Below are 12345 nucleotides of genomic sequence, written 5' to 3'. Positions count from 1 at the left end.
TTTGAGCTAAGTTCCTTAGGGAGAAATTCTGGTGCTCTTGTGAGTGCTCACATATATCAAAAATATCATGTCTTTCTAAAATTTCTGATAAAGCAGCATGGCAGTTCCCTGGTCAGTTCTTGGAAAACTTGGGTCCATTCTTAGTACAGCTGAATGTCCAGGCTTCAGAAATGTTTGCTTGTACACTAACTGGTACGTGGGTATATGGGCGAAAGCATAGTTGAAGAAAGCTGGATGAAGCACACCATTTGGTTTCTGAAGCTACTTGGAGGCAAACAGGTAGCTGACCTGTGAAGCTTAGACACATTTTTATGTTTAGTGAAATTAAAAACAGGAAAAAAAAACACACAAAAAAAGAGTAATTCTTATCTAAAGGGTGAATGTTATGACAATACTTATTATTTGCCAGAAGTAGGAACTACTTACGTGCATGCTAGACATGATCAGAATTTAGAAGTAGAGTTTTAGATATGCAAAGAATGGACCATGAATTTTTTCTCTATCTGAGTAGGTAACATCCTTGGTGTCATACGTGATCATCAAAAACTGGTCAACACATTTCGAATAATGCGTCGAGCAGGTTATATCAATGAGTTTGTTTCCATCTCTACAAATCTTTCTGACAGATGTGTGTACATTTCCTCTGATGGAGGGAGGTTGTGCAGGTAAACATCTCATCAGAATTATAAGTGAACTTGCTATAAACACTGTTTTATGAACTGTAAATATGCTGGGCTAAGGCTTTCACAAGTACAGATTTAAATGCATGATCTGTTTTCAGATTCAGTCAGACTTAAGCATTTCTTTTCTCCTTAAATAACTCTCATTCAAAGTACACTGATCAGTGAAATATACTATGTAGTAAGTCAACTTAAAAAAAGGCCCAAGTAAATAAGTTTTATCGTTACAAAGAAGTTAGAACAAAATGTTGCTTCCAACTTCTTTAAAAAAATAAAAAAGGGGGGGGGGCAAGGGAGGAGGAAGGGGAAATCAACACAATTGGTAACTGCAGTAATGTCTCATGTCCTTGAAGTTTTTTTTTATGTATGTATTTATTTATTTTTACTTCTTCTGTAAGATATCACTGTAGAGAAGTGAGGAACAAGCAGCCATCTTGTGTGTGATATCACATTGTAGAATGAGAAGCTATTCTTTGCCTTTCAGGGCCCATATTTCTGGTGCAAAACTTCCTCATGTGTGTACCTGTTTGCTGTAGTAACAAGGAAGTCTATCACAGTTTTGGTTTAGTTCATTGCTTACCCTTAACTAGGCAGGGTATTCAACATATTTATAAGGCATTCCACCTTATTCATTAATTGCAATTCAGAGCATACTGAAGGCAGTTTGACGTACACTGCAGGCCCCAAAATAGTACACGTACAAACCATCAGTTAATCATACCTGGTCAAGACATCCAGTGGTAGGGTCATAATTCAGTAGTACAGAAATCAGTTTTCCAGTCATAATACCAGCTATTCTGCAGGCTTGGAGATGGAGCAAGTCCTGACTTTTCTTTTATTTTCTTTTTTTAAGAGAGGGAGAAGTGAAATCACATGTATTTCCAGGAGTTTACCAAGGTGCTTTGTGACACCCCCCACCCTGCAATTGTTCAGATCCCCCTGTTAACCATTTTAAAGTGCTCATTAGTCTTCAAACAGTTATTTAGACTTCAGAGTGGACTCCACAAGTATCTTGTAGCTATTGCTGCTCTTTATAAGAGCAACTTGTCCAAATAGCAACAGCTCTTGACGTTTCATTCTTGCATGCCATCCTTTGTGTCAGTGTTTCCTTGTGGTAAGGAAGCCTTCAGAGGTCCATGTGCTGTTGAAATTTATGGATTCATCTAATGCAGCCTGTAGTAAATGCCTAAACCTCATAGCGTGTAAGTAACAGCAAAATACATTCCTGCATGTGGGCATTTAAGCAAAAATTCACTCTGTGTTGTGTGAAGTTCCTGAAATATCCATAGAACTTAATGTTGTTCTTAGCTTTGTAGCATGAGAAGGCTTAAGCCTTTTAAAGTCATCAACAAAATAAAACTTTTAAAAAAAGTTTAAACTTAAAAGGTTAAACTTAGAAGATGTTAGTTTGAAGATTTAGAGGGGGAAAAAAAAAGCTTCCTCCTCAAAATTGAAATCTGAATTTTTCTTTTACGCTTTTTTGCTATTTCAAAGATAATAGATCAGTTCATGATATCTGTATATCAAACCAAGGTTTGAATAATTAATTAAATTTATGTGTTTAATTATAATGTTTAATTAATTAAATTTATGTGGCTGAGTCAGTTAAAGGTGGATAAATTTTAAAAGTGGTTTATAAAATGAGTGATATGTAGGCAGTGTTCTTACTGTAAGCATAAATTAAGTTACCTAAGTATTTGCTATCAGAATCCTGTTTTCCCTTTTTTTCTTTTTAATTGTAGACCCTATATAATAGTAAAGAAGCAAAAACCTGCAGTAACAAACAAGCATATGGAAGAACTGGCTCAGGGTTACAGGTACGCAATTCAAACAGACCTTTTCATCTTCACATCTGTCTGTAAATACTATGTGGAAATAATCCAGCCAGTCAGTCATTTCACATTTTTGGTTAGCTATGTAGAGGAGAAGTCCACTCTCCTATACCTTTATGCATAGAAGTTATACATATAAATCAGTGTATCAGAGATTTTCTGTTCAAAGTTGAATAAAGTCTAGTCTTACTGCTTTTTTTTAGTGCTATGAAATTTGGTGATTATGTAGAATATACATATCTCACAGCCTCACCTTTCCACAAATAGAAGTCCCAAGGAAGTTCCCATCCTTCTCATAATTGAAAATCAAATGCTTTAAAGGAATATCAACTTGACCACCCTAAACCAGACATGCTCAGAATTAGTTTTGAAACTACTTGCAAATTCTTAGTTTGTGTATTTAAAAAAAAATGTATTTGCAGAAAAGCAATTAAATTTAGCTTTTGTAAAAATGTCACAAAAACTTGCTGGATTACACTTAGTCGCCTGCCTTTGTGGTGATGATGGGTACATACAGGCTATTTTACTTTGTTGTTCAATTAAGTATCATCAGTCAGTCAGTCTATGTGAAGCAGTGAATGGACAAGGGGATTAATTAAAAAAATACTATTTTCTTTAAATATGTAAAATGCACAGAACCTTTCATGTAAATGTGTTTTTCTAGTTTACATTCTACACATGACATTTCTTCAATATATGTATTTTGTAGTTCATTTTTTGCAGAAACATAAGAAAAGACCATCCTTTCACTGTAATTTTTTAATGTAACTATAGGAATTTTGAAGACTTTTTGCATGAAGGTCTTGTTGAATATTTGGATGTGAATGAAGAAAATGACTGTAACATTGCACTATATGAACATACAATTAATAAGTAAGTATGCATTCAGGCTAAACACTGGTACTGGAAAAACCTTTAGGGGGCAACTTTTCAAAATGCAAGTGTATTAATGATGTCACTATTTTCACACATACACTTGGCTCCCTTGCTAATGATTGAAACAATGCCAGATAAAGAAATCTGTTTACACACAGCCTAAATTATCCATAGGAGAGTTACAAAAAGTGGTTTGCGTTTTTATTTTTTGGGGAAATCTCTTTCTGCTTCTGACTCTCAATAATAGGAAATACTTAAAGGTGTATCATTTGCTTCTCTGGATGTGGCTTTTTTGTTTTTCTTCTAATCATGGGACTGCTCATTGTAAGTAATTTTATACATTTTGAATTTAGAGGGAAATGATTTCCCCTTTTAAATTATGTTCTTAGGATGTCATGATTGTCCTTTGGAAAAATTTCTCTCTTGATGTATGGGGATCCTAGACAACAAGCTTACATTAAATGCCTGAGTTGTTGTAATAAGACCTTACCTTTGACTTTTGGATGTGTAATAGGCCTTGATAAAAATGTCTGTATCATTTTGTGTATTCTTCACCACCTGTTAAACCCATTCCCAGCATGTATTTTCCATTTAGGAAGATTCTCAGATTTTTCTGTGTTTTGTGCATATATGAAGGAACTGGTGTTTTGGGTTTGTTTTTATTCTTTTTCCTTTAGCTTCTGACTGTGATTAAAGATCCCACATTAAAGGAAGGATATTTAAGTCCTCCTATCTCCCTACCTTTTTTTTTAATATTGCTCTGACTATATCCTCTCAACTGAAGTTTGTGTGTAAGAGGTCAGAAGTTACCTCCATGACATGTTTGATAAGTAGATTTACGCAGAAAAAGCATTTTCTAAATGTTCTCCTGGTCAAGTACTCATGGGAGCTAGTAGAAATACATCATTGATTTCAGTGGAGCTGAGACCTTCAGTTATCTTTAACCTTTGCCAGATAACATAATTAGCAGAGTTAATTCATTTTGACTTGCTCCTGCCCAGGCCTTGGAAGACTTTATCACTTTTGCATGCTCTTGTCTGGCTTCTGTATATATGAGCAAATAAGAGCACACGCAACTGCTGTCATTTGTGCCAAAATTAAGCAACTTCCATAAAGCATCAGAGCTGAAAAATTTAAGTTACCAGACACCTAATGCAGCTAGAAAGATTAATGGGAGTGCATCGCCTGAAATCACTGTTTACTCAGAAATAGGAGGAGACAGGAGAAAATCCAGTGTGAGGAAATGACTCCATGATACCTGCTAAAGTTTGGGAGATTCTTGTGTTGTCCGTCAACTTGCTTTGAGTTTAGCTTAAGTGCTTGTAGTTAATAGCACCGTAAGTATCTGAGCTCACACCATAGGAGCATATTGTTCCTTGTGTTTAGTATTAATATTTCCTGCATCTTGAGTAGCTGATTTCTGTACCCCCTTCCCCCCAGCTGGTCATCTTGCATTTTAAATGGCGCAACCATGTTGGTACAACTTGTTCTGTTAATACAACTGATACAATCCGCTATTGTGAAGTATCCCATTAACATTCCTGCTTTTGTAATGTAGGCTTCTTTTAGCTACGGTATCCTCTCTTTGCCTTTCCAATCCAATTAAGGTTTTTTTCTTTGGAGGATTTGACTCTATTTAATGCATTCAATTTCTTCCTAACCCATTTGTAATTCTTATTTTCAAACTCATAAGGTTGCCTTCCTTTCTTGGTTCCATTTCTGGCAGTGGCATTTTGACTTGCAGAAACTGAACTGCTCTGTAAACTTTGAAGTCCTCTCATTAGCACTGTGAAGTGCATCCTAAGATACTAGGATCTAGCATCTTCTTTGGATGAAATAAGGTTGATCTCCACGCAAAAACATTTCTGTTGAATTTTACTCCATTTGAAAACATATGTGTAATTCTATGCACTGGTACTTTCTGAAGAAATTTGGTAAATTCCCTGTCAGTATGTTCTTAAGCCTCTTGTTTTATTGTTTGAGAAGTGTCAGTAGTTCTGCGAAATTTTGCAGAATGGGAGAGCAGTCTATGCTTTAAGATTACTACTGGCTCCTGAGACCATTTTGGAATTACTTAACTGCCATTGGGATTCTGCCATTTCTGTTTTCTTAAGGCAGGCTTCAGTGAATATGGCTGCTTTTTATCAAGTGGAGAAAAATAGTGGCTGCTAAGTTTAGTCACAATTAGCTTCATTTCAAAATTTCGTATTTCCTTGTTGCTTATCTTGATTTAAAAAGCAGACCTGCTCCAGCCAAGCTTTATTGTACACTCCATCCTTAGTTATTAGTCACTCCACTTGCATCCTAGTGCACACTATGATTTAATTGTCTTTATTGAGCATGGGCTTTCTCCTCTGAAGCTCCTGCCAGGTAGAATGGATTTTGTTTTCTTATCTCTCAGTCTTTATTTCTTGTCCATGTCTTTTTATTTCTCATCAGTAGTGCCTTTTAACAACATAATTACTTCCCAAATATTTGCAGAGCATTTCAAATAGTGTTTTATTATGGCATATCTCTCGTGGCACTGGATCTGGTTTGGACACAGATGTTTTCTCTCTAACTGATATTATATAACTGACCTTGGAAAACTGAAACTATGCTTTTATTTTTTTTCAATACCTGAATCTGTCTTGCTCCTCCTTCTTCCATGTCTCCTGTGGATTTCTAGATCTCTGAGATTGGTAATGATGCAGAAGACTCTTGTTACACGAGATGACATTCCTTAAGGCATTTTAGGACTTACTGTATAAACTGAAGTTTTATTGTCTTGCTGAGCTCCTTCAGGTTGTTGTTACCAAGAGGCTTTTTCTCTCCCTGATGGAAATTTGTTCTCCTTCATTTCTTTTCATGTGGAAACACTTAAAATGAAAACAAAGTATAAAGAGAAAAAAATTGGATAGTGAATCCATATTTTGAGGTCTTAATGGCTTATATTTTCCTGAGCAGAATTGAATGGAAGAATTATGATCTACTGCTAAAATAAATAAATGATAGTTACAATGTTTGTTCACAAGCCTGCTATAATTGGTGCTCTTTCTTTTAAGAGATACAACACATTTGGAGATTGAACCTTTCACGCTTCTTGGTGTCTGCGCTGGTCTGATTCCGTATCCTCACCACAACCAGTCCCCGAGAAACACCTACCAGTGTGCCATGGGGAAACAAGCAATGGGTAAGATGTTTTTAATTCTGTTTTGGAGTGTTACATAGTTTTTTGATGCTATGTAGAGAAAGAGACAAAACAGAGAAATTCTTTCCTAGTTAACACAAAAGCTTTGCCAGGAAGAGAACACCTCTTAGTTTAGATGAAGTAATGAAAAGTTACCTCTAAAATGCTAGAAAAAACAATTAAAAAAAAAAAAAACAGTTTTCCTGAATGAAGACCATATCTGCAGGTCCTAATGCTTAAAATTTGGAGAAAATAGGGCACTGTAGCTTTTTTCTTTGTGTTTTTTGGTTGTTGTTTGTTTTATAATCATCATGACTTTGAAGTTTTCAACATAACTGGAGGATTGGCAGTGTGGTTTTCCTTTCTCTTTATGCTGCAGCGTGCTATGGGTTTCCAGATAAAAAGAGTAAAAAAGTGTTCTCACAATGAGAGACGGAGTGCAAAGAGAAGAGACTTTGCCTTGATTAGTTGAGTAGTTGTCCTTAAAAAAAAAAAATAATAAAAAAAAAATTTAATATTGACTTTATAGAATGTCTTAGTTACTTGACCACTTCCCACAGCAGCAGTTTAGGTTTTGGGCTTTTTGTTTTGTTTTGTTTTGGATGAAGAAGGCAAGTAGTAATGGCCTCTCAGCAGAATGACTGAAACAAAATTAATTTCTGATCACTTCATTCTTTTTACAATGTGGTAGCTGGTCATTAAAAAAAAACAACCGCTTTATAAATGTGCTGTGGTGGGTAATTAACACAAAGTAAGTTCTAATCCTTCCTTTACCACATAGCTAAACTAACATTAAAGCATCAAAGTCATAAAGCCCATGATCAAGCCAGAGTGAGTCCCAGAAAGAACCTGACCAGCAGTACGTCAGTTCAGACAGCTGTATTCAGACTTGTGCTGTACATGCTGGTTTTAGGTCTTGTGTCGATGGCTGGAGTGGAAGCTGTGAGTTACAGTAGAAAAAACTGCCACCTCTTTTAGGTTTACTAAATCATTTGTTTTGTGCTGTCTGTCTGAAACTGAAACACTGTACCTTTCGTGAGGCTTCTCCAGCAGAATTAATAACAAAGTAACTGCCTTGTGCTGAACTGTCATGGTCAGCACATCAAAATAGCAGAAAATAGCAACAGATGCATGTCCCCCTTTTAAATTAAAAAAAAAAAAAAAAAAAAGAGGGGCAATGCAATCTTTCTCCTTACAGTTCTCCCCCATCCCATTATCTTTCCTCCCACCCCCAAGTCTCTATTTTATGACTATTAGTCTCAGAAGGTTTGGTTGGTTACCACACACAGTTAAGCAGGATCAGTGTGTACAGAAAGCCAATTCAGTATCTGTGGAGTTCTTTTGTAGTTTTCTGTGTGAAGGTTTTTTTCCCGTTTTGTTTTGAGTGTCATTTGCAATTCATTGTCTGTGTTTTCTGAGGTTGGTGTATTCAGCTGCTTTGACCCTAGGTCTTGCACATTTAGCTCCTTGGATACAATCCTCTGACGTTCCTGCTGACGCTAGGAACACAAAAGCCATTGAATATCTTGAGCAATAAAAAAAAGCCTTTGTTTCAGTTTGTTATGACAAAACACCTGACTCAAAGAATAAGCAGCTAGATAAAAGTATATTTGAAAAGTTGGCACATGACCCGAGTTATATTTTGCTGTGCCTCAAGTATCTTCAAGCACCTGAACCTTTTTTTGTAATAACTGCTTTTAAAAAGACACCCTAAGTGGCAATGTGTATGGGCAGAAAAGTTTTTTCTCTACACCTAGAGATCAAACGAGACCTAGAAGATAATCCTGAAACAGGTTACAGATACTTCTTTCTGATTTTATTTATGAAAGATGTGACACAGTGCTTCCAACGCCAAGCTTTTATGTAACTATTCACACTTCTCTCTTTCTTTTCCCACTCCAAAATTGCAGACCAGCTCCAGGTCCCACATGGCTACATGGAAAGACTCATGTCCAAGTCCACTGTGTCACTCCTCAGCTGTCAAAACCTGGGGGCACAGAGCAAGTCCCTGGGCTCTGGCTCAGAGAGGAGGCCCTTGTGCTACTCAGCGCTGACCCCCCTCTGACCACCTCACAGAGCAGCGCCCACAGCTTTGGACAGGCTTGGCTTGGTTTTAGTGTTACCAAGTGTAGGGAAAGGTATGAAAGGACATATAAATGAAGGGTAGCCATCACAGATTGCAATGAGGTCTGTAATCCAGTATCCTTGACAAGTGTTAAGTATTAAAATACGAGTGTTTCTGCGGGATAATATTAAATATTACTGAAAAATAGCTCCCTTTCATGGGCAGAATAGGTCATCTTGTTGGAGGACTAGAGCTATGCTTAGTTTAGTTAGCAAACTGGATTTCAGTGAAATGAAATTGAAATGCAATCACTTTGTTTTGACATAAGTAATTTACCATATTTTGCTGGTTGTACAATGAGACTGAAGGAAAGGTAGGGTTAGGTGGCAAATACAAGAGCAGCTGCAAGGCTCTCAGTTGAAGGCTGACATTTCAGTGCAAAAGTAACAGTAGAAGCTTAAAATCTGAGAAATATTTAAGATTAAAATACAAGAGGCTGTATTGTTTGAATTCCGTGTGTTGCTCCAATAATGTTTAAAACGATCAATGTTGCCTGTGATTAGAGACCTAATTTTAAATGGAGCTTTTCAATCACATGAACTTACAGAAATGGGTCAGTTTTACATACTGTAGCTCCGTGACTGTGAGGCGTTGTACAAGAGCCTGTTTGACATGAAAGCACCCGTTTTCCTGCCAGGAACCCACCACGTTGCACAGGCACACACCCGTCTGGGAGAGCGGCTGTGCGGGCACACAAAGCAAGCTGTACGCTGTTGCAGCCCAACTGCGCGCTGCGCTTTCAACCCAAATGCCATAACGCAAGTCTGAGTAAGGGAAGGAGGTTTTGGATGTTAATTTTCACTTCAGCCTGTGAAAGAGCAGGGAATATTTGAGGCAAGGCGGCGGGTGAGCAAGAACTTCGTTGCAGAATGCCTGTGTTGAAGCAACTTCTCTGATATTAAAAAAAAATGCTGTAGGTTTTACATTCTTTGCTTCTGTGAGATAGCAGAGCTCTTGGTATACTGCTTTTCCTCGTGCTATAACCAGTTGAATGTGTTAAAATTGAGTTGAGAAGACAAATGTGCCTCGAGGAGCTGAGTGCTGGGGGTGGCTGCTTTCTGACAGTCATGAAAGGCCTCGTCAGTGGGCTGGGAGCTGAAGCACTCCCAAATTTTGTATGGCTAGCCTATTGGCAGGGAACTGAAACAAAGGTCAGAATAAAACTGGTTGGTGCTGGTCTTCACAGCTGGACCTGGGTGCTTTGTGGCCAGGGCTCAGTTCTGCCGCTCGCCTTTGAAGAGCAGCGTTTGTGCTCTACGGCACGGTCCCTTTTTGCCAGCTCTTCTCTCCCCAGCAGCAGGCACAGGAGTGCTGGGGCAGAAATGAGTCAGACTTCCCCATAATCTTTTTAACTGACTTCTTAATCTCTCTGTGGTGAAAAGAATATTTCAAACGCTGAATGTCCAGATCGATTAACACATGTAATGGGAAAATCTCTGTGGGCTGAGTTGGAGCCCAACTGCAAGGTTCAGTGCAGTCTTCAAAACCAATGCTTCTTTCTCTGTTGGTTTGTGCTCAAATAAAAGGACAGAAGGGTAGAAAATCTGTGGTGAAGTTGGGGGAAATGCAGAAGTACAGCAATTCTTCTCTTGGCATGTGCAATGATAGGTCTTTTGGATTGTATATTAAGTAGATATTTCGGTATCCATGTTAATTTTTGTTGTGAAAATGTAAGTAATACAACAGAGTTGGATAAATGCTGCTTGTAGCTGGCTGGTTTTTCTGGTGAGTTCTGGGAACTTTCTGCATCAGAATAACGCTGTCCTGTTTATGCTAAATTGCAGTAGATTGTATTTCTATATTATTCCTTTACACTGAAGAATGATCAAATGATGCTTTAGAAGGAAAAAAAAAGTGATTAGGAAGTGGGGAAAAAAAAGGAAAGAATGCACACGTGCATCCACAATATACCAAGTGCTGAAAAAAAGCAAGAAAATGATCTTTGTTGTATCCAGGTCAACCTTGTGTGTGTTATGCTTTAAACAGGGCTAATTACCAATGAAAAAAAATTGTTCTTGCTGTTGTGATAATTTTAAATGTGGGTCATTGTGAGCAGGGTTTGTTGTGGTGACGTTTAATTATACTTTACTTTTGCTCGGCTCTTTGACTGAAGCAAACAAGGGCTCTGTTCTTTCAGAGAGAAAACAGAAATAAAGCTGACTTGCTAAAGTGACTTGCTTCATTTCAACACCCACACAGAGATCTCATCCCTACACACCAGTCCTCAAAAGAAGAAAGCTGTTTCTTAATTTTAAATAAGCAGATTGCATTTTTTTAGACTGTGGTTTGTTAGATCAGAATAGATATAACCATTATATAAGCATTAAATATATATATATATATATATATATATATAACCATTAAATCCTAGCAATTAGGACAAATGTTGCTGATGTATGGCATGCTTTGGGGATAATTTATTTCATTTCTGCTCTTGAATCATCCTCTAGTAAGTTTCTTTCCTGCTAGCATATCCACCATTGGTCTATATGTGTACGTTTTCCATTTGATATGCTACAGAATTAAATTATAGAAAATTTACACAAAACGTTTATTATCTGTAATATGTGACAAATAAGGGACTTCTCAGATTGCTACGAGGGTATAAAAGGACAAGTTTTGCTAGGATGAGACACTCCAGATTTCATCCTGTCTTAGCATCCCTAACCATAGCATGTATAAGCATCCCAGAGGAGGAAAAAATCACAAGCATTTCAAAAGAGAAAGTTGGTGTGGCATGCTCAGGAGATTTCCCTTACCACTAGGGAAATGTACCTGTCTAAAACTTTTAAGATGAGCTGTACAGCAGACAGCCTGTCCTGAAAGCATGCGGATTATTCATTCTAGGTGCAGAGGAAGGAAAAGAGTGGTGTAAAACTCTTCTTCATTTGGCAGATTTCCCTTGCTGTATGGTGGGAAAAACAGTTTGTTTATCAGAGTACAGTGAAACAATGCCTTATGCTTAGGCTAGGGGAACACCATAAGTAAGAGTACCTTCAGTTGTTGGGTCTTGATGGGGGATGTCTGGGAGAGTCTTCAGTGTTGAATCCAGGCCCTACAAGCTTGCTTCTTGTGGACAGACAATACTGCTCTGGGATGAATTTATTTCCTTCTCCAAGAAAAAGACGGGAGAGCAACTGCTTATAAGCAAGGAGTGGAGCCTGTCAACTGCACCAAGTCATCCTCAGTGTTTAAAAATGCTGTGCCCATGGCTTCAAGTCTACTTCGTAGAACCAAGGAAAGTCTGAGCATGCAAGAATGGTTTATAACAGTTTATTTTTGGACACTATCTGTTGAGCTATCTCCCTGTTCTTGTCCTTGGGAAGGGTTGAGTCCAGGTAGTTTAGGGGAGAGAGCTTAGCAACAACGACAGGGTAGGTCTTTGGAACTGCCTATGATGCTGCCTGGTTTTAGATACTTTAAATATACTTTAGATGTTTTCTAGGCATTTGATTTAAATGCAGGCAGTTGGAAATTGCAAGTATCTGTATGTAAAACATGAAGCTGGCCTTCCCTAAGAGCAGATTTGTGTTCAGCTGTGTTACATTCTGGCCATGTGAAGTCTTCGTTATAGTCAGGCTGCTTGACCTTTCCTTGATAATAGCCATCCTTTGAAATTGCAGGAGAAATTGGAAAGGTTTTAAAAGACTTACCTCCTAAGCA

At 37.7% G+C, this 12345-nt stretch overlaps 1 protein-coding gene across 1 annotated transcript in view; it reads left to right on the top strand.

The window, feature by feature from the left end:
- POLR3B (RNA polymerase III subunit B) overlaps window positions 1-12345 on the top strand; it is a 77427-nt gene that overhangs the window by 34564 nt on the left and 30518 nt on the right. The window contains exons 16-19 of the mRNA XM_035560773.2: window positions 512-665; window positions 2423-2497; window positions 3287-3385; window positions 6433-6560. Of these exons, the coding sequence (XP_035416666.1) occupies window positions 512-665; window positions 2423-2497; window positions 3287-3385; window positions 6433-6560 (456 nt within the window). The remainder of the gene's footprint in view (window positions 1-511; window positions 666-2422; window positions 2498-3286; window positions 3386-6432; window positions 6561-12345) is intronic.

This window comes from Cygnus atratus, chromosome 1 (assembly GCF_013377495.2).
Source record: "Cygnus atratus isolate AKBS03 ecotype Queensland, Australia chromosome 1, CAtr_DNAZoo_HiC_assembly, whole genome shotgun sequence".
Classification (NCBI taxonomy): Eukaryota; Metazoa; Chordata; class Aves; order Anseriformes; family Anatidae; genus Cygnus; species Cygnus atratus.
Note: the sequence above shows the minus strand (reverse complement) of the source record. Positions and strands in the feature narration are given on the sequence as shown.